Source organism: Mugil cephalus, chromosome 17 (genome assembly GCF_022458985.1).
Source record: "Mugil cephalus isolate CIBA_MC_2020 chromosome 17, CIBA_Mcephalus_1.1, whole genome shotgun sequence".
Lineage (NCBI taxonomy): Eukaryota > Metazoa > Chordata > Actinopteri > Mugiliformes > Mugilidae > Mugil > Mugil cephalus.
The window spans coordinates 19,622,615-19,644,054 of record NC_061786.1 but is presented as its reverse complement, the minus strand read 5'-3'; the positions used below and the strand labels follow the sequence as shown (position 1 = coordinate 19,644,054).

The 21,440-nt window shown below is 41.5% G+C and overlaps 2 protein-coding genes across 2 annotated transcripts; one reads left to right on the top strand and one right to left on the bottom strand.

The window, feature by feature from the left end:
* Nucleotides 1-812: 812 nt before the first annotated feature.
* On the bottom strand, nucleotides 813-13,426 carry rbm25a (RNA binding motif protein 25a). Its single transcript, XM_047610971.1, has 18 exons — nucleotides 13,245-13,426; nucleotides 12,504-12,627; nucleotides 11,999-12,048; nucleotides 11,405-11,575; nucleotides 11,236-11,293; nucleotides 10,837-10,997; nucleotides 10,560-10,751; nucleotides 10,357-10,437; nucleotides 6,059-6,333; nucleotides 4,625-4,736; nucleotides 4,444-4,533; nucleotides 4,257-4,330; nucleotides 4,013-4,163; nucleotides 2,692-3,160; nucleotides 2,302-2,603; nucleotides 2,088-2,186; nucleotides 1,585-1,632; nucleotides 813-1,280 (listed from the first exon to the last, which is right to left on the bottom strand). The coding sequence occupies exons 2-18, from the start codon at nucleotides 12,607-12,609 to the stop codon at nucleotides 1,188-1,190; spliced, it is 2,532 nt and encodes an 843-aa protein (XP_047466927.1). The 5' UTR covers nucleotides 12,610-12,627; nucleotides 13,245-13,426; the 3' UTR covers nucleotides 813-1,187.
* Nucleotides 13,427-15,150: 1,724 nt separating this feature from the next.
* arg2 (arginase 2) lies at nucleotides 15,151-20,940 on the top strand. Its single transcript, XM_047610471.1, has 8 exons — nucleotides 15,151-15,516; nucleotides 15,607-15,679; nucleotides 18,504-18,678; nucleotides 18,801-18,960; nucleotides 19,086-19,180; nucleotides 19,276-19,380; nucleotides 19,805-19,941; nucleotides 20,033-20,940. The coding sequence occupies exons 1-8, from the start codon at nucleotides 15,403-15,405 to the stop codon at nucleotides 20,221-20,223; spliced, it is 1,050 nt and encodes a 349-aa protein (XP_047466427.1). The 5' UTR covers nucleotides 15,151-15,402; the 3' UTR covers nucleotides 20,224-20,940.
* Nucleotides 20,941-21,440: the final 500 nt, after the last annotated feature.

Sequence of the window (21,440 nt, the reverse complement as noted above, 5' to 3'; positions counted from 1 at the left end):
CACGTGTCCACGAGACCGGGGAGACGTAGAAGAAGAAAAAAACAGTGTAAACAAAGTGAATAGGACCCTGTGTGTTAGGGGTGAAGCGCGGTGAAGTATTTGAAGATGTGTGGGCTCCTTTAATGGATTTTCTTAAGCAACAATAATTATATTTATCAGATTATATTTCCTTATATTTATTTATAATTTTATAATAATTTATTATTATCTTATTTATATTAATCAGCTTCATTTTTTGCATGTGCCGCTATTATCCTTATTATTATTTTGTATATATTTTTTTAATTCAGTGACGTCCGCTTGCATTTCATTGTGCAAGTAGTGTGGTGATGTGTCATGTATGTTCCCCACTGAAAATCAATAATAATAAAAAAAACATTGTTCAAAAGTCTTAGTGAACAGGAAATATAACCAGTCATGAACATGGTATATTTTTTCTAATTTAATAAAAATAACTTAATGTACATTTTATTTGTTTCTGCCAAGACACATTTCTCTCTATCTGAAATTAATGTAGTATATAACACATCAACATCAAATAATAAAATAAAAATTGTTTAAAAATATTTTTATATACTTTTAAATGATAATTATATTTTCACAATAGCAACTCTTTTCTTAAATACTATATAGAGCAAAAATAACCTAAAGTATGGATGTTGTTTAAGTTAATATATAAACTGTAATAGTGAAAGTCACTAAATCACTACATAATGAGCTTTGGATGTAAAGCAGCAGAATTAAGGCTTATTCCGGAGGACACACAAAGTCAATTACTATAAAAACATTCAAGAAAGACAGCCAACATTTTCTTAAAAAAAAAAGCATATTTATTAGTTCACACAGCGGAGAAGTGCCTCCACACAACACCAGTAAATCAACTAGCAGAATGTGTCCAACATACTGGAGAACAGATGGATGAAATGCAACCGCCATTTTCCTCAACGGTATCAACAAAGGGCGAGAAAAAAAAAAAAAAAGAGAAAAAAAAATACAACCAAAGTTTTTATTTTTTATTTTAAATCATGCAGTATGTTTTTGTGCAAACCCACATACAAGGAAGCAGCTCCTTGCTGATGGAACCAAGAATCGAGGGGCGCGGGGGCACGTTTACAGTCTGATGGACCACAGAGCTGTAGGCAGCACGACGGAGAACTGGAGAAGTCAGTCACAGATGCACGTGGTCTTTATTTCACCAGTCCTATCTTCTTGGCTTCTGTTTCATATATCAATAACCTCCACATTTTCACTATGAAGACTTCTGCTTCTTCATCGAGCACCTGAAAACAAACAGACACACAAAAGCTTATTAAATGTTGTTACATGAAAGGTATATGAATGTTATTATGTGGAACTGATAACTGAGACAATGTTAATGTAACAGGTTCAGACAATCACCATGACAGAAATAAACAAGCACATCTAAGGTTAAGGTAAATCTCGTGAGTTTGCAAACAAAGTTTTTAATTAGTTGATGACAGCAGAGAAGTGATGAACAAATTGAATCCAGAAACATTAATGCAATCATCAGCTTATTTAATTGAAGGCATTTAGGGAAAAAATAAGATATTTAAATTGACTCACCATAGCAACGTCATCAAGAATACCCTGAGGGGTGCTGTGTGCCATCACCTGGACAGAAAATAAAAAGGGCAAATCAGTGAGCAACATGACCAGAAGTGAGTCAACACAAACTCATAGAGGGAGAAAAAGTTTTTATATTGTTGTTCTCATTTGTGATAGTTTAGAGCTATTGCTGTGAGGTTGAGCACAATATTATTAATGCTCAAAGACTGAGGTATTAAGACTCATTTTTTTATACCTTATTAAAGAGAACTACACCAATACTGGTATAAAAGTGCAGAAAAAAGGAGGAAAAAGAGTGCAACTGCAAATGACAGGAAAACATATAATAATAAATGAGATAAATACAATAAATAAAATAAAATGTATTTAGTTTCTTGTTCTTCTTAGAGGGCCACTGAGGAAACACTGCAAAATGACTTATTTAATGCAAAGCAACTTAATAAATAAAACTGGAAAACTTAAACTGGAGAATATTTGGCTCGTTTGTTTTAATAACCGACCTTAGAACAGACGAAATCAACCAGAGTGGGTTCCTCCTCGCCAATGTATTCAATAATCTTCTTATTAATCCACGGTCTGATGCGGCGATCCATCAGAGTCTGCAGAAAGCACAACAACACATGGTTTAACATTCACGTAATGATGGCAAATCATATGAGACATGTACGAAATGAATAAAATATCTGCAGATCCAAACTCCCACAGGCTCCGTACCGAGTCAACCATAGTCCAGTCCAGAGGGTAAGAGAAGAGCTCCGGCCTGGCGGTGGGGATCTTTTCTATGAGGCTCTTTATGTGCTTGCGTTTCTCCTCCGTGTTGATGTTGCCCTTGGCTGAAATCTCTGCCCCGTCCAGCCCCAGGCTCTTGTCATCGTCGCCGTAATCCAGCGGAACCAGTTTCCGTTTGCGAGGCTGCTCGTCCGCCTCCTCGTCGTCAAACTTGTTGAAGACGCTTTCCACGCTCGCCAGCTTCTTCCGCTTCGCAACGTTGTGCTGACTGGGGCTGTTGGTGGCGCCTGGAGGCAGGAAACGAAGAGGAAAGTTTATAACGCAATGACGTTGATAAAATCATTAATTTAATGCTTTGTTTACTACCGTACTCACCCAGTTTGAGACTGAGGCCGATCTTGGGCCGGTGTTCCTCTGGAGGCTGCACCTCGGGGGTGTTTTCTCCTGGAATGATGATGCCGCAGGGAGATTCGCTGATGGGTGTGTTTGGAGTCGCGTTCCCGCTGGCAGAAGACACAGAGGGAGCGGTGGTGATTGGTCGCATGATGGGTTTGAGTTGGGGCTTGGCCTCTTGCGAGTCCTCGGCGTCGTGGAATTCTTCCTCCTCCCCTTCCTCCACGTCGTCGTCTGAATGCGGCGGTGGGCCTCGGGGCGCCGGTTCCACGGGCCGTCCCGACCCTCTCTTCTCACGTTCACGCTCGCGCTCCCGTTCTCTTTCCCGTTCCCGATCCCTGTCTCGATCCCGGTCCCTGTCTCGATCCCTGTGAGCTTTCTCCTGGTTCACATCTTCCTCAGGCTCCAGCTTCAGAGGAGGCTGTCGTCTGCGCTCGGCCTCCTCCTCCATCTGCACGAATACACATGAACAACCTCAGGAAACCACCAACCACATAAAAGAATCATACAAACACACGACAAAACAATCTAAATAAGTAGGGAAACCAATACGTCGGCTGAACATCGGTATCGGCCGAGCACCAAAGCAAAACAAATATTAAAAACATATTTTATTTTCCTGTTGTTTTTACATTTACACTTAATATGTTTGTATTTTAACAAAAAGTATTTTATTTCTTCTCGAAATTCGACTTTCTGGATGCAGTCATTGTCCCAGTTCACATGCAATGGAGAAAAAACTGACTGGAACATGTCCTCCTCCTCCTCCACACTAGGTGGCGATGTGAGTCTTGTCAGCGGGTTGAACGGTTGCAATGTGTGCACTAATTAAGGTGCATCCCTCAGGTGGCTCTTCTTACCTTCTTCTTCTGCGACCGGCTTTCTCATGGCATGTATACTCCATACACATGCCACAGAAAACTGAGTAACGTGTTTACATGCACTTGTTGTCCAGTTAAAGTCGGATTAAGGCAATAATTTGTTTTGTTTTTTCACATGCACATGTAAACGCACTGAATAAGGACTAGCTGAGGAATTTTTAAAGTTATTTTTAAGAAATAAAAACTTCATGTGAATTAAAAGTTGTTTTAGTTTCATAAATTTGACTGAATTTGTGCTCATTGGGATGATAGGATGAAGAGATGAAAGACTTCAGTAATGTGTAAATAACAAAATTGTTATTTTAAACATCGGGTATCGGCGCATTCCTAAAGTAATCCTCTGTGTCTCAAATAAACCCTCCCTTCAGTGTCAAGGAACATTTTTTATCTGAGCACAAAGCAGGAGTTTCAAGGAGACTCACCCTCTGCAGCTCGGCATCAGGATCAGGGTGACCCTCAGCGAGGAGCCTCTGTCTGATCTCCTCCAGCTCCTCTTTCTCCCTCTTCCGGTCTCGCTCATCCAACTCTATCTCCTTTTCTCGGTCACGAAGTCGTTTCTGCAAAGCGCTGCCCCTGAGGATGAGAACGTCGGGTTGAATAATGAGAAAAAATACGTGAAAAGTGTGCACCACCGCGGTTCTCGCAGGAGCAGGTTAAAACAATCACCTGTAGTATTTCGGGTCGTCTCTGTCGTCATCGTAATCTTCAAGGAATTCCTTCAGTCGCTTGGCTTCTTTCATCTGATTTAAAAACAAAATAAATTACAACAATTAGTGTATATAAATAACTTGACATAATAAACTACAGTAGTACAAGTCCAGTTTAGTCCAGTGTTGAACATGTTCATTTATACCATTTCCCGACGCCTCTCATCCTCCCTCTCTGTTTCTTTGCTGTAGTCACGAGACTTCTTCCTCTCACGGATCTCCCAGTTTTTCAGGCGCTTTTAGAAGAAGCAGAAACGACATAAACAGTCATTTAGACTATGTAAACATCAACCAAATTAAAAACGCGAGGGGTGATCGTACGCATACTTCTTGGTAGGCGGCCTCCTTGTCTCGAAGCCTTCGTTCGAGTCGCCTCCGTTCATAGACGTCCTCTTCATCTTCTTCACGGTCGCGTTTTTTATCTTCTCTAGTCCTCTCTCTGCAGAACACAAGGGGTTAATGACTAGTTTAACAACACTAAAACTGAAATTACAATAAAAATGTAAAGACATTTATTTACTGATTTGACCTCAATATACACCAACTAGTAAAAGCATTTTACCATAGTTTGTAATTAAATCGTTAAAAATATACTTTCAACTTTATTATATAGTGTCAATAAAAGCCAGGTAAAAATTCCTCATTTGTTTTAGTGTAAAGAACAAGTTAACCTGTTAATAAACTATCCTTTAACCGAAGAAAAAACTAAGTTTCTTAAGTAAATTAACCATTTAAAACCGAACAGATCACCAGGGAGCCGTTAAAGCATGTGGTATCTGAATTACCGTAACTCACAGTATTTTTGCTCTATTGACAATATTCAAAGTGTGGCTGAACACTGAGAAGTTGTGCTTTAGTCTGGAAGACCTTCGTGACATCTCAAGGATATAACCAACTTGTTTTTTTTTGTTTTTTTTTACCAACAAATTACCAACAAACAAACCGACAGCGCACAGCCACACTTTGAATTTTGTCTTTCGGTGAGTTACGGTAATTCAAATACCAAAAGCTTGTTTTTATGTGCAGGCGGACGTTCAGGTCTTAAAGGGTTAAGTGTAATTTAGGTGCTGTTTAGCTCTAGGTTTAGTCTCAGTGTTGTGTTCTGTCCACTTCTCATTATTATGTAAATTCCCAGTTAAGCCTTGGAACAAGGTACTGACAACATGCTATTAATGTTTATTTATTTGCATAAAATATAAAATAAAAATGGTAAGTGAATGCTGCACAGCTGCTAAATGAATCTTGATGTGAGAAGATCATTAAAACTGTTCTATTATTACACTTTAGGGATATTAATGATTTCATGATTAACCGTTTCAGATTTATTATCATCATTAACACAGTGTCTGATTCCACGGTGATACGGCTCATTTCTGGACTCACTCACTCAGACGCTGGTGGTATTGGCACTGGCAGTTACGTTAACATTAATGTGTTTCCCAGTCAGATAATAATAATGATAATTAATTTGCTTTTCCATTATCTATAGAGTGAGCATGTAGTAGGATGCTAAGGCTACTTCATCCTCAAGTTCATTGTGGTGTTTTTCTTTTATTTGTTTTTTCAAAATAACTTAGTTAAATTATTTCAGTGTATGTGTGTGTAAGCACTTTTTGATAATAATGATAACATTTTGGTCATAATAATTGTGATGTGAAATTGTCATACGGCTGTATTACACCTAGGTTTTCTAGTGGGTTGATGCAGGACAGCCAAAACACATCACGGTGCATTCGAGGACATCACGGGCCTCTGACTGACCTCGAGCGGCTCCGGGCTTCGCTGGCGTCTCGACTCCTGTCCCTCTCCCTCTCCCTCTCGCGCTCCTTCGTCCTCTCGCGCTCCCGGTCCCTCTCCCGTTCGCGGTCGCGGTCCCGGTCCCTCTCCCGCTCCTTGTCCCGCTCCCTCTCCCGCTCCTTCTCTTTCTCACGGTCGCGTCGCTCCCTCTCGCGCTCCCGCTCTTTGTCCCTCTCTCTCCTTTCTTTCTCCAGCTCCTGGCGTTCCTTCTCTTTCTTTCCTTTTTCCTCCTCCAGTTTCTGCAGGAGCCCAACGGGGAGACAAGGGAGGGAGGGAGGTGGTTTGGGGGGGGGGAGGAGAGAGGTGCGTTACTAAATGCTAAAATACGGCTAAGACCATCACACTCAAACACATGACAACAAACAGGGTATTAGCACACGATACTGAAAAATGATTCAGACTCCCTGTGTCAGACATGCTCACATACTACCACTGCCTTGGAGAGGCTGGCTGCTCCAAGTCAGGAAGTCTTCCTAGCCTTGTTGTTTCCTCCAGGAAGAGTGGTCAGCAGCTTTAGCAGGTATAACGTATATACAGCTCAATTCAGAACACACTCATATAAAACCATGACGTGCAGTTCATTCTTTAAAACATAGGTCTTCAACAGGGGGCACTGCAGCGGGGGAGGGAGGGGGTCGCAAAATCTTTGGTTGATTAGACATTTTTTAATTATTAGCACCACACCTGTTCACAGGAGGCCCCGCCCCTATCGCTGCTGAGCCAATCACAAGTTATGTTGCATGACCTAGTGTTGCACATGTTTTAAATAAAGAAAAACGAATATTTGAACCTGTTTTTTATAGTTATATAGCTGAGTTTAATACAGAACACATGTAGTAGGTGGGGGGTCCCTACTTAATCTCTCCATCAGTTTTGGGGGGTCCTTGGCCTGAAAAAACGTTGAAGACCCCTGCTTTAAAAAGACACCTAAACAATTACGATCAGCTAAGTTCATATGAAGAGGAGCAGATGTTAAACTCATCCACTACAAAGACACTTTTGCGTTGCATCAAAGTGCAGGGAGATCATTTCCTCTATCACATATACGCGTTATCGCTTTTTTTTTTCCCTCTCTCTCTCACATATGTAACAGGTCAACTTGTCCTCTGCTCGTTTCTATGTGATCTGAGATTATGCTCTGATGTAATAAGAGGTCATTCCGATAAAAACTCAGCTGCAGGCGCTATCGGTCAAATCATATCCGTCCATTTTCAAAATCAATGAGCACTCACGCAGATGCAGAAATGAAATGGATTCGGGGGCCGGTGCGAAAGACGCTGCGGGTTAAAACGTATGATGCCTGACATGGAGCTTAGCTACAACACAGCACAACCCTGCCAATAAGTGTTAACCAACTAACTGGAACTGCAGAGGAGAGTGCGCTTCATCCTAATTTCATCGGGGCTTCTCACACTACGGATGTTCTTGTGGTAATACAAAAGCACTTAAGGTTAAAGCCAAGTGCTGAGTCAGCTTTTAGATCACCACTTTGTAACGCTATATAAGGTTAGCTCCTATGGGTGCCAAGTGGATTAAAGCAAGTCCAAGCTTAACGTGGCAAATGGCCCAACTAAGTAAATTACATAATAAGCAACGTGGTCATCGGAGATGCTGGGATGTGCGATGCCAGACTGCAGTGCAAGTGATCCCCTGCAGCAGTGAGGGAGTTCAGGATGCAGCCAAGGGATGGAAACTATTAATAATCTGAGACTACATTAAAGTGATTTGTTTTTGCACAGGAAAAACTCAAAGGTTGTGGGATCCCAACTACCAAATTCACAGCTGCTAGCTGAATTAGTCCAATGTTTTCAGAGATTCTGTGGAGCACGATAAATATGAAGCGTTCCTCTAAACGGTCACTAGGTGACAGAAGCGTCGTGGCGTTTTCTACAGACCGTTGTGGAGCTACCGATGTGCGACTTACAGGCGATGAGCTACGGTTTCAGCCCTTCTCTGCCTACAGGCTACGTGTGGGAGGAAAAGCAGGTTAAAAGTGGAACAAAATAATCAGGGGGGCAGGGGGGGAAAAAAAAAAGGCCCAAACAAAACCTGTGAAGCAGTTCATCCAATTAAAACAGCAAACAACATCACGGTTGAAACACATCAGAAACTGTATTCCATTTTGCCACAAAGGAAATTAGTGTAGAAGTCTTACCTGCAGGTCGTCTTCTGACGTCTCTCTGGTCAATTTGAGCCAGTTTATAAAAAAATTAAGAGTCAGACCCACAGTTCAAACCATCTCCTGAGATTAATAAATGTTCTTCTTTAAATTTGGTTTGTAATCTTTACAGAAGAGTGTATGAAATGTGGGCCTGACAGTAAATAAGAGATAAAAATAAATAAATAAAGGAAAGGAATAAGATGTGTGAACTACATGTCCTATGTGACATACTGGTCACATACACTATAAATAAATACTAAATATATATATACACTATATAAATACTATTAACTGCACCTTACAACCTTACACTCAAACTTCTTTCAAACCTAGAACTTACCTCTTGTTTAAAAACAATCTGGGGCTAGTTTGAGACTGTCAGAGGTGAACTAAGTTAAACCAAATAGAAACTTAATATTTTACACTTTCTTTGGAATTTAGCAAGAACTTTTTAATTTTATTTTTGCACATGCAACTTTCCTACACGTTTTGTGCATAACTTCTTTCAAAAGCCACAAACTGTTGTGGAAATGATGTAATAAACAAGACGTTTCGCATGCAAATAGGACTCAAAGTAATGTTACATTTAACATCTAGAAATCTGTAGTGAACTCGTTTCTCCTTGGCATCTACTTAACTGTTACATCAGAGACCTTTTTGCAGGTTTCACTTATCGTAACAAAGTCAGGTGTCTTTAGCTTTAGCCAAATGTACAAATGTCTGGAGACCCCCTTTCCGAGTGTGGGCATCTCAGATGCGTCTGATTTCCAGGGTAAGTCGTCTTATCTGTCGTCCTTCCTCCAGAGACAGAGCGAATAGATAAGAGCTTCTCAGAGGAAGACGCGATATCTCCATCTACTGTATATAAAAGGCCAAACTATGCAGACTGTATACACTGCACCCAATAAGAGATGAGGGTCACTCCTCAAAATAGTATGTTATTAATATATATATATATACATGCACACATGTATTTTATTGCAAGCAACGCCGTCATCCTCACATGACCCACCTCAGTAGGAGCATTTGAAATTCTAAGTCCAATTCCACAAACTATCTTCTCGTTTTGTTCCGTATTTAAAGGATTTACTTCTTCATCGTGTCATTGTTTGATTAAATGAGTTGGAGTGACTGTGATGCAAAACAGAGGAAAAAAAAAAGAAGTAACAGAAGAGAAGCTGGGACTTACCTGGCATGTCTTCAGACCACAGAGTGCTGTGGAGGGGCGCTCCCTGCTTTAGCAACACTACAGGCTGCAGTTCAAACTACTGCAGTGGTTAGGCTCTTTCAGTCTGTGTGTGCTCTTCAAACACATTTTATTATCCGAGGACATGCAGAGGTTCACTGAAGCTGCCCGACCCTGCGCGTTTTGAAAGCGACCGGCCATTTTTTTTTTTTTTTTACACTCCTTTCGTGAGCAGACGTGTGAATGAAATAAAAGTTTGAAATGAGAGCCAGTTGCCCCTCTGCAAACCCTCCAGAAGGGAGCGCCCGGCATGAGTAGAGAAGAAATGAAAGCTCATACTTACATCCTATCCTCGCAACTTTTTCCAAAGCTGAGATTCTGAGATTCATCTTGCTCTAGTCACCAAATGAACTCTACCATATTGGTGGGGTTTAATCAATAGATTAGCTTGAGTTGGAATTTAACATTGTGTCCATGCACTCTGTCTGTGTGTGTGTGTGTGTGTGTGTGTGTGTGTGTGTGAGTCTGTGTATGATGGATTTTACATGTGCAGAGCGAAAACTTTTAGTCTCAAATTTGTATTATGAACAGTGATAACTCGTGGCCAGTTTGAAAACACTGACAGATGCTATAAAATGAGTGGCTTTACTAGACACTATCAGATCTTCAAATCAACATTAAATAAATACTTTCTACGTCTTTACTCTTTAACTTTCTCTAACTTGTCTATGTATTAACTGACTACTGAGACATTACGGATGACAGTAACAGAACAGCATTACGGAGGAATTAATCTCCATCAATTACAGAAGCTGCAGATTCATTTGCTGGAGAGGAATATCTAACAAGAAATAAGGGAAGATTTCTTCTCCAAAACCTAATTTAGAGAACAACAACAGCAGCTTGATACGTTACCTTGTGAGTGTCGCGGAATTTACTGATCTCTCTGGAAATCAAGTCTCTCTTGTCATCCTCCATCTCCATGGCATTGATGTCCTGCTTACACAAAGTAAACACAAACAGGAAACAAACACATCAGTTAGTCAGCATTTGCTATAAATACGCTATAACTAGAGAACAGGAAGCTTGTGTTTTCATCAGCATCACGCAGACATTACCTCCTCTTTCTTCTCTTTCCTCTTCTTGCGAGGTTGACTGTCGGGGTCGTGCGAGGGAGCGTTGAGCTCACTCGCGTACTCTCGGATGAGGACGTCCACTGCCCCCTTCACAGCCTGGTCCCGACGCAGGGTCTCCTCGTCAAGAACTTCCTCTTCATCTTCGTCCCCATTTTTGGATTCGCCGCTGCCTCCCTGTAAGTTAAAGCCAGCATCAAGCATTACAAACCAAAATCAATAAAGTTATTTTCAATCTTTTACTCGGAGGAGAACATCATACCCCGTTGGCACTCCTTTTCTTGGCCTTCCACTCGTCTAACTGGGCCTTGGTCTTGGCGTCTACCTTGACCAGCAACTTCTTATCACCTAAGAGCAGGTCGTGCAGAAGTCTGAGGGCTCGTAGTGTGGACTCAGGCTCCTTATACTCACAGAAGCCAAAAGCTTCAAAAAAAATTGAGAGCAGAAAGAAAGTTATTTCAACATTTCCAAAATAAGACTTAATAAGTAAGCACTCAAAAAAAAAACAGGATGTAACAAGGAACAATGCATTTTTACTGAGTTTACCAGAAGAATGATCTTGAACTTCGTTCATAAATTAACTTATGAAGGTAAAATGATTCAAGCAAAAAAGGAGGAATACTTTCACAATAAAATGCACTGAAGTAGCCACTGTTGTTACCTTGAAGTTTCCCAGAGGCTCCTTGGACCCTCTTCCAGCTTAGAACAATACCACATTTCTATATTGACAGACAACAGAAAGGGAAGTCAGTAGTTAAATGCCAAACATTTCACAGCTTTTTCCTTGTCACAGGATCAGCAGTTAACTTTTACAGGCAGCGCTGACTCACCGCTAAAAGCTGCCTGACCAACATGTCAGATGCCTTTTCAGAGATGTTGCCTACAAACACCGTGGTGGTGGGGCCGCTGCTGTCGTCCGCATCCTTCCCTCTGATGCTTCCAGGGTCCTTCTTTGGAATCATTGGCTTCTGCACGACAGTGACTGTGGTTGGGACCAGAACCTGCAACGTCCATTCACAATTCAGGAATTAAAACCAAAGGAAGAGATGTGAAAATACAGACGTCACAAGCAGTGGATGATATGTGAAATGATGGAGCTACAAATAAAAAAAAAAATAAAACACATGAAGCTAATGCCCTGTTCAGACCCCGTTATTTCAATGTGCCCAGACAGGTCGGATCACAAGTATCCAGCTGAAAATAGTTCACCCCTGACTATATAAAAGCATTAAGACCCAATCAAATCTCAGTTCTGTTCTCTGTAAATAAATAAACACCAACATAATTGGAGGTGCAGTAGAAGTTTGTCCTGGGTGTGTTTGCCTTTATGCATCAGATATACCACGTCTGAACTGGGCCTCAGTTGTTAGTGTTTACAGATCATGTTTTCAAACAGCACACAACAGCTGATGCTTCAAACTCACTGTGGGCGTGGGGGTCACTACACCCATGTGAACAGGAATCATGGGAGTGCCTGAAATAGAAAGAAAATACTCTTAAAATATGCGTTAAAGCCAGTCAGTACAACAGCAAATAGCGTTACCTCTGCGTGCATGATTAACCCCAAAGTAACAGGGCCGTCACAATAAAATGTGTTCATTCATGCAGCGAGTGTATTTTTAATGTTTCTCTGTAATTTCCCACAGTCAGTTCCAACTTCTCCCACGGTCTGACAACTGTTATGGGTTTATAGTCCCACTTTCTATACCTTATTAGCTCTATGCATGACAATTTAAAAATTATTGCGACGATAACCTGTGTCTCAGTCTAACATCAAATCAAAATGTGAGTCCAGTTTATGCTCAGAGGTGCACAAGTTGTTGACATGCTGGGCTTGTGCTAGTATGTAAACAGTGAACCTACACCTTAAAATGACAAGAAGGGCCCCAACAGGCAGATTTAGAAACGTGACTACAGCGTATTCGGTACCTGGCGGGACTCCCGGGGCGAAGCCTGCATATTGTGGAGGGGGGATTCTGGGGGGTAACTGCGGGATCCCAATCTGCTGGCGGTTGAGAGGAGGCGGGTAAGACATCCTGCAGAATACAGAAACCTAGAGAAGAGGAAATGGGTTATAAATTAAACCGAACAAGTTCATGCAGGTTTGAACAGGCAAAATTTTAGACCATTATGAGTTAAAGTTAAGCTAAGTACAAAAAATAAGGAAAATCAGAGACACAGAATTACTTTCAAAATAACAAATTATACTGTCATTCAACTATTAACTCAGGAGGTTGGCTCCGCTAAAGAGGAACAGAAGCATAATAGGCCGGAGTCAGAAGGGGGGGGGGGCATACTGCAAATGAAGCTGCAATAAATTAACGTAAGGATTTAAGACTTGACTGAATGCGGATGAAATTTAAGAGCTACAATGCAAAATATGCTCGTGTTACAGACTTTTTAATACTCCGCAGAAACCCTAACCTAACCTAACCAACGGACATTTCTTTCCGGGTTCAGGCTTAGAATGAGTGAACAAATAGTTTCTTTTCTTTTTTTTAGACTACTGTTCACTCCTAGCGTGATTAATTAGGCGTGTGAAATACCCGCTCAGGGCTAAAAGTCAGAAACGATAACTAGCTACATTAGCTAAAAGCTAGCTGCTAACGCATACTCTGTGGCCTTGCTAGCTCAACGTTAGCCGCAGCGGTCACGCACGGGTTTACCCACCTGCAGTCAAGTGCACAATAAAAACAAGTGTCTAATAATACTGTGGGTTGTCCGAGTAAAAGCCCATTAAATACAGCAGACGGAGAGACGTAATGCTAAGGATTAGTGTTATAATGTAGTCACCGGTGCGCTAGGAGAAGAACCCCTATGGATACAAATAACTGAGACCTATTCTTGTCGAAATGAATCATGGGATAGCGGATGTGCGCGCATGTCTTTTTTGCCCTGGGTTCAGTCTCGCAGGTAAAGGCCACAGTCAACGGCAGGCACTCATTACAATTTAACTCTTTATGGAATAATGATGTTTGAATTTTATATTTGTATATATATGTGTGTGTGTGTTTTAAAGTTATTATCTTAATGACCTGAGGAACTTAAACTGTCTGATCAATTCTTTTATGGAGTAAAAGTTTGTGGGAAATAGATTTGTTATCATATTCACCTTAAAAGTCTTTTATATCATTACATATTAAATAACCCATGTTATTATTAATCCAATAGTCATTATTAGAAAAGAAACTGAATATGCCACACCGTCCAAGTTCTTTATTTTTTCTATTTTTTTTTATTCTGAAAGTCTAATTTATGTTGCATAGTTTTCTATTTCTTAAGCTTTTATTTTTTTGTACGCTTATTTTATTGGTTTGTGTTGTATTGATGAAAAAAGAGACAAATTCCTTGTAAGTGCACACATAATTTAATTTGAATATTTGTAGTGAATTATTCAAAGTGGGTCTAGTTTCCAACTTTTTCTAGGTCATTCACAGTAGTATGAAATAAAACTGGCTAGACGATATCAGTAACATGTCTGTACTAGAAGAAGAAAAAACAGGATCAAAACAAATTCCTCTTATTAGAGATGCATCTGGTATTCATATTAAAACATACACTACACACGAGTCTTTTGGAATTGCAAACAAAACAGCTTTAATTCATTTAAAACTTGAATTTTGTTACATATTTCATCTTGGAAATTTGAATATACGTCGGAAAGTTAATCCCGCCAAATAACACTGGGGGGTCATTAAAGACTCTTAATTCTCCGTTTTGGACACTTGGTGGCGCCATATGTCTGCCTCTGTTATGTAAAGCTGGACCTCCCAGATGTGTCTGTACACGAGTCTCCAATCTATTAAAAAATCATTTTAAAAAAGAAATAGACATGACGTGGACAGAAGGAAAAGTCCCTTTACTCCTTGCATATAAATAATGAACCTGTGTTCCTCCTTTTAGACTTTATCCTTTTATTCTGTTATTCTGTATGTACCGTTTTGTGACATAATAAATGCAAATAAAATTGTATTTTTTTCTGGACTGGTTTATTCTCCATTTATTATCTGGTTTACCAGATAAAATACAAAAACCAATAAAATAAATAACCCCCTTGAATACACAGTAAAACCTTATTTATTCCTTGGTGTATCTGTAACAATAATCCAATATGTAAATATGAAATAAATTTGGTTGATAATACTTTTTAAATGTACTTTATTCATTTATTTATTCATTTAAAGTGTATACGTCTTTTATCACTGTAGCTGGGTTAATGTTATGGATCCATGTAAATATTTTCACCTTGACCTGAAATCCGAGTTGTTGTGGTGGGAGTTGGCTGGACACGTGTGCGGGCAAACATCCAGGCCAAACGATTTAACGTAAACAAGCAGATCGGAACCGCTTGGTCGAGTCTGTGGAAAATTCCACATAGAGGAGGCCGCTGCAATACAATGCGCTTCATAACATACCCATCCAAAACCGCTTCCAGGACGCGCCTACAGTGAGCGCACCCTCCGGTTTGGAGAGTCCCTATTGGTCAGCTCGAAGGTGTGTCATCCAGGCTGACGTCAGCACATGGAACACTTGTAATTATAAAAAAATAAAAAAAAATGTAAAAACGTTTTACAAGTCTGCCTTTTTGTTTGTGTGTGACTACATAGGTGCGCCGTCAGCGTTTCCGCTTTTATCTCATCCACCAGCTCATGAATATTAAGTAGATCCGTGGAGCCATAAGACCTTCCCCTGCGGAGACGCGCTCTCATTCAGCATCCAACCAGTGCAACATCACTTCCGAGCTTTCGTCAGACTTTTTTTTTCTCTCTCCCCAATCCGCCAGTGGAGTCTGTGGGACCTCGTCTGTGATTTCTAACAGAGGCAGAAAATGGCTTTGAGAGGGAGTCTTCTCCGTCTTCTCAGAACTCATGTGGGCCAGACGTGCCAGCAAAGCAGAGCTCAGTCCGTGGCTGTTCTGGGTGCCCCGTTCTCAAGAGGACAGGTAAGACTTTTAACCATCACCCTGACTTATTAATATAACTATAAGAAATATCGTTTATAATCGTTATGTATATATATTGTTGTCTGACAGAAAAGAAGAGGCGTGGAGCACGGGCCAAAAGTGATCAGAGATGCGGGGCTCATCGACAGGCTTTCCAGTTTAGGTAGGTGAGGGTTTAATAATGGATCGGCCGGTGTAGTCGCTTATGTAACAGCCAGGGAGCGGGTGTGCCCGGAGGGGTTGGCATTTGAACAGATTTTCTTCCTTGCGGCTCCCAGCAAGGTTACATCAGCAGGGTACAGTAAATATAAACACATATAGCCTTGAATAGATTAAGAGGGAAGTTAATTCTACCTCTTCTTTTCTTTGTATACGGAAGCATCCATCTCAAAACTCTCGTGCGTTTTGTTCCTTTGCGCGTAATTCGAGTAATTTTTGTCGACACGATCACATTAATTACGGCGCATGTAAAGCGACACATGACTTCTGGGCACCCCAGCAGCCGCTCAAGGTACATTCCTCCCTTGTTCATGCGGCGAACCGCATGCCCTCTCTTCCTTTTGAGTCACCGTGTTCGCCGCACATGCTCGGTGAGGCGCAGGGAGACTGTGAGTCATTTATCCCCTGTGTGTCGTCAGCTGAGGCCGCGCTGTAACGACGCGTCCGTACCCGTCGTCCGGTCTCCCGCATCCAGAAGCCGCTTCAGTCGTGAAAGCGGACACCAGGGGCGGAAAGAATCCCTCCCGTTATTTTGGCAGCTCTTGTCAGCAAAGGCCACAATGTGATTGAAACCCAACGCCTGCATATTAAAGAGCAGGAGTACTGTAAAAGAAAGAAAGGAAAAAAAAAAAGAAAAAGAAAAAAAAACGTGGGCTGCCACTTTGCTTTAAAGAAGGTCACCGTGAAGTTCGAACACAGGCTGCTGGCAAATCTGTCTGTGGTCCAGACAACAACATGTCTCCTCTGCGTAATGAGGACGCGGTAGATTAACGCGCTGCCAGAGGACACCTGAAGTATTTAATGTATTGAAAGTGCTACAAGCATTAGGAACACTAGTGAAAATGAGTGCGCTCTAATTTAAAATGATTTACGATCGTTATAATGTGGAAAGGTGGTAATTAAACTAGAATGCGGTACAATTTTCTAAAAAAATATGTTTAAAATACCAAATAATGTACAAACAATATAATAATAATATATTTATGATACTGTACTGTATGTATGTACCGGATTCAGTTAAACACATGTGTTACTTGGAGCTGTCAAAACACCAAAAATACGTGTAGCAGCCTCCAAAAAGTTACAGAGCATCATACCCGTAAAGCCAGAAAAGCAAGATTTAGTGCAGGGCTGTTTTTACATTACTATGCATTCGTTTTCACTAGTGTTTCTCATGAAATGACAGGAGAGTGTAGTTCTGGTTTGCCAATATGTGTTAGTATGATAACAAATTAGATGTCGGCAGAAATAAAATATCAACTACAGGCAGGCTGTTAAAAAAAGATACAAGAACATTTATACGCACGGTGGCTGATGCACAGATGAGATTAAAACCCAGGCTTTCACACGTAAGACATGCCCGTTATAAATACCCTCCCTGCTGCAGAGAGCACGTCCGTCATAATACCACTTACTTCACTGCAAACTCTGAGAATAAGCTGTAATTGTCGCTGACACCGGGAACTACTACTACTACTACTTATACTTCTGCTACATGTGTGACGGGGTTGAGGACAGTAAGTTCCTTCCTGACAGTCCCAGAGGTTGACAGCATTTTTACCCCAGGTAATCCTAGCCTGTCCGGTTGTCCAGACACCAGCTCATCAGCTGTAAACATCAGCTGTTATGTAAGAGGCCCCGCTCTCCTCTTCCTCACACGCAGCGTTTTGCCAATTCAGGATTCTGGTGGCAGAAATAAAATAAAACATATATCATGTTCCACAAGTATTTTAAACTGACCCATATAAACATATATCAAATTTCACATATAAATGCTGATATGGCTAAGTGACAGAGATAAGTAATAAACAACATTTATGTTATATTTTATGTGTGCCATGTTGGATTTCTGGGAACTAAATGTGATAGACAGGTTTCCGGTCAATAATTGGGTATTTTAATATGCTGTTAGAAGTAAATTGTATGTTTTTTTTTTTTTTTTTTTTAATTAAGGTTCAAAAAAGCTTTGCACTCTACTGTCAAACCTAAAAACTGCAGAGCCTCGGGAAGTGTCCTCAGCTCAGATGCGATGGCTGGATGTCAAGTTGGCATCTGTGAGAAAAAGATAAAGCTGTAGTGTCACTAACGGAGCCCAGCACATGAAACCAGGCACTGACTGATCTGAATGCCACCTAATTAAACTGCAACCTGTATTTTCTCAGGCCTGCGCTCAAACATTTTTTTCTCCCAGAAATACAACTTAAAATCAAACAAATTATCGCATTAAAGGTGTAGTTATACAATTAAAACGTTATGACAATGCTTGGAGCAATAAGAGACACTTTTGAATCATCCTGCAAGAGATGCCCCAGGGTTGCACCAATACAGGGGCTATTCCTGTCTGGTCTTCTAATGGAAAAGAAATCAGCAGAGTAATACTACACTGCCATCGAGGCTCACATTGCCAAAGGAACCCCAATATGGCGGATCGCATGACTTGTTTACTCTGCAGTCTGCGTCCTTCTAAGCGAAGTGGAAATTTTCTGGCCTTTATTTCTGAAGCCACTCGGTGGAGCTGCAGTCACTGGAACATGAGCTGAGGTGGAAAGCGGGACAAATGGAAAGTGCCCAGTCACTAATTCCACTGGCTTCGAGTGACTCAGCCTCATTAGATTGCACAGTCAGACGTGTTAGGTCAGGCTTCCCAGCAGTCAAAAGATAAAATGTCCAAGATCTATCCGTCCCGCGTCCACCGTTAAACTGAACCAAAAGAGCGTCTCCTCTTTGAGAGCACCTGTTTAATGGCTCTCTGTATCTTGTGTCCTCAGACTACTCTGTCCACGACTTCGGCGACCTCAACTTCCACCACCTCGAGAACGATGAGCCCTACATGGACGTGAAGTTCCCCCGCACCGTGGGCGCAGCGAATCAGATGCTGTCCGGAGCGGTGAGCAGAGCCATCGGAGCTGGCCACACTCTGGTCATGCTGGGAGGAGATCACAGGTAGTTAGAGAGACCGAATCCGCCCCGCGTATAACTTCACTTCACCACGTGTGTTAATGTTCTGATGGGTCGGCCCAGACGTAAACAGATACTTATGAGCCTGCTCCTCTTTGCTTTCGCAGCCTTGCCATCGGATCCGTGAGCGGCCACGCACGGCAGTGTCCTGACCTGTGCGTCATCTGGGTTGACGCTCACGCGGACGTGAATACGCCCATGACTTCTCCATCTGGAAACCTCCACGGCCAGCCCGTTGCGTTCATGCTCAAAGAGCTGCAGGACAAGGTGAGCAGGGATCACGACTGCTTGGTTTGCACACATTCAGTAAAACTTGAATGTTAATTACGAGCACATTCAGTGTTTTTACAGCTCATGCTGAGATTCTAAATATTGGAATTTTTGTGTATCAGATGCCAGATATCCCTGGGTTCTCCTGGACTAAGCCCTTCCTCTCCTCAAGGGACCTGGTGTACATCGGCCTACGGGACGTGGACCCCGGAGAGTAGTGAGTAATCACCTTTAAAAACTTCATTGTGGCCTGTTTTTCAAGCATGTGAGCATTCGAATAGTGGTTTACGTCTTCTGTTCGGTTCATTGCAGCAACATCCTGAAGAACCTGGGAATCCAGTACTTCACCATGAGGGACATCGACAGACTAGGCATCCAGAGAGTCATGGAGGTCACGCTTGACCATCTTCTGACGAGGTACTGGATATTTAACACGTTTTAATTTAATACCAGGTTCAAGCAATTGCACATAAGTGATTCATTCATTATCACACAGGATAAGATGTTACAATCCCTTGTGCCAACATCCGAGGCAAAACACATGTAGAAGCCAGCAGGCTAGCAGTCAGCTACCAACTAGCAACCAGCAAGACACCAGCTAACTAGCCTAGCTAATAGCAGTATGCACATAATTGGGGTTTTCACTGATGTTTCGTTTAGTTAGGCCCACGACACCTCAGGAAAGCTTAACAGCCAGTTTCATCGTCCTTAAGTCTTGAGTTGATGCCTCCACCCCTCAACTGTGTGACTTTGCACCAAGAGATTAGCTTAGCATTACTACTAACTACTGCTGCTGCACATACGTGAACTTTTAATGAAAGTTTCCTCTCTTGTTGCACAGAAAACAGAGATCGATCCACTTGAGCTTTGACATCGACGCATTCGACCCGTCTCTGGCTCCCGCCACGGGAACACCAGTGAACGGAGGTTTGACCTACAGGGAGGGAATCTACATCACGGAGGAAATTCATAACACAGGTACAGACGACCACAAGAGTGTTGTGTAAATGAGCAGTTAAACATTCTTTCATAGTATGGCATCTTAACTGGCGGATGTGTCGTCGCGCAGGTCTGCTGTCGGTCATGGACATGGTGGAGGTGAACCCCATCCTGGGGGCCAACAGCGAAGCCGTGGAGGCCACCGCCTCCTTAGCGGTGGACGTCATCGCGTCGTCGCTGGGGCAGACGAGAGAAGGGGCCCACGCGTCCACCGACGCGATCCCCGCCGGGAAGAGCGACACAGAGCAGCTCTGCCTCTGAGAGCGAAAGCGAAGCCATGAACTTTTAACAACGTCATCGCTGAGCATTCCACTATTTTCAGTACGAGACTGCAAGAGACTGAATCTGTTAGTAGGCAAAGTTGATGTTCCCTTCTCTGCTGTTAAAGCGTTATGTCTGGATTGACACTGGTAATGATAAGAGAATACCACTACACCTGCACATGGGACTACTTCTCATCTTGCGCTTATTATGCTAACTTATTTTGTTTTTACTGTATGTTATAACTTAATTGTAGGCTCCCACATATTTATCTCATGTTTGGTTTACAAGAGAATGAACCTGCCTCAGAGGTATGAAAACCTACGCTTGACTTAGCTTAAAAGGTCACAGTCTAATGTGGACTCGGCATCTTGTGGCTGTGCCAGTTAGTTAAAACTAGTATTATTAAGTTAACACTTCTGGACCAGCTGTGGTTACTGTATTTTCCTTAGAGGTTACTTTTGTACATTTCTTCCACAATGAACCCATCAGTGCATGTCGTAGGATTTCTTAGAGATCTACTACATTAGAATTCACGAAAAACCACATCACATCCCCGTTGATTCAGATGCTGGTGAAATAACGTGTATTTGTGTAATTGAGTTTGAAGTGATTTACTTGTTCTAACATTTCAGATCGGCGTGGCCACCAAATTTATTGTCACTGTGATGAAAGAGCTTCTATTTTGGTCTTCCATAAATGTGATTACATTTTTCATTCATTCGTACGGGCGTCTTATTTTGTGCTTCCTTAGTTTCACTTAAACAGGTTTTATAAGACAGACTCTTATTCTGAAAGGAAAAATGAAGGGATCACCAAACTTGAAGCAATTCATCCAGAAGGGATCATGAATTTACGTTTTACATCAGTAAATCCAGTATTTGTTGAGAACATCTCACTATCAACCACAAATATAAACCTCACTGTGCCAGAACAAAGATATTCAGGGATTCACCAAAATCTCCTTATCCCCTGAGAACAACGAATATGAATATATCTTGAACATATAATAATATGTCAAACCACCAAGAGAAGTTAAAGATTTGCATCTGAACCAATGATGGAACCAATGATGGACGTAGGGAAAAAGCCAAGGACCTATATAAACTATTAGGATTTATCTTCTGGTGACAATGAATGTCAGTTCAAAGGTTTGTTTCAATCCATCAATAGAAGTCAACTCTTTTACAGGATGAATGAAGCATCTCAGCAAATGG

Coding starts and splice junctions, on each gene's coding strand:
- rbm25a (XM_047610971.1), bottom strand. CDS start 12,609: ATGTCTTACCCGCCTCCTCTCAACCGCCAGCAGATTGGGATCCCGCAG. Junction 4,737..6,058: donor GAAGCCCGGAGCCGCTCGAG/GTCAGTCAGAGG, acceptor TGTGTTCTGCAG/AGAGAGGACTAGAGAAGATA. Junction 1,281..1,584: donor TTCTTGATGACGTTGCTATG/GTGAGTCAATTT, acceptor GTTTGTTTTCAG/GTGCTCGATGAAGAAGCAGA.
- arg2 (XM_047610471.1), top strand. CDS start 15,403: ATGGCTTTGAGAGGGAGTCTTCTCCGTCTTCTCAGAACTCATGTGGGC. Junction 15,517..15,606: donor CCCCGTTCTCAAGAGGACAG/GTAAGACTTTTA, acceptor GTTGTCTGACAG/AAAAGAAGAGGCGTGGAGCA. Junction 18,961..19,085: donor TCAAAGAGCTGCAGGACAAG/GTGAGCAGGGAT, acceptor TTTGTGTATCAG/ATGCCAGATATCCCTGGGTT.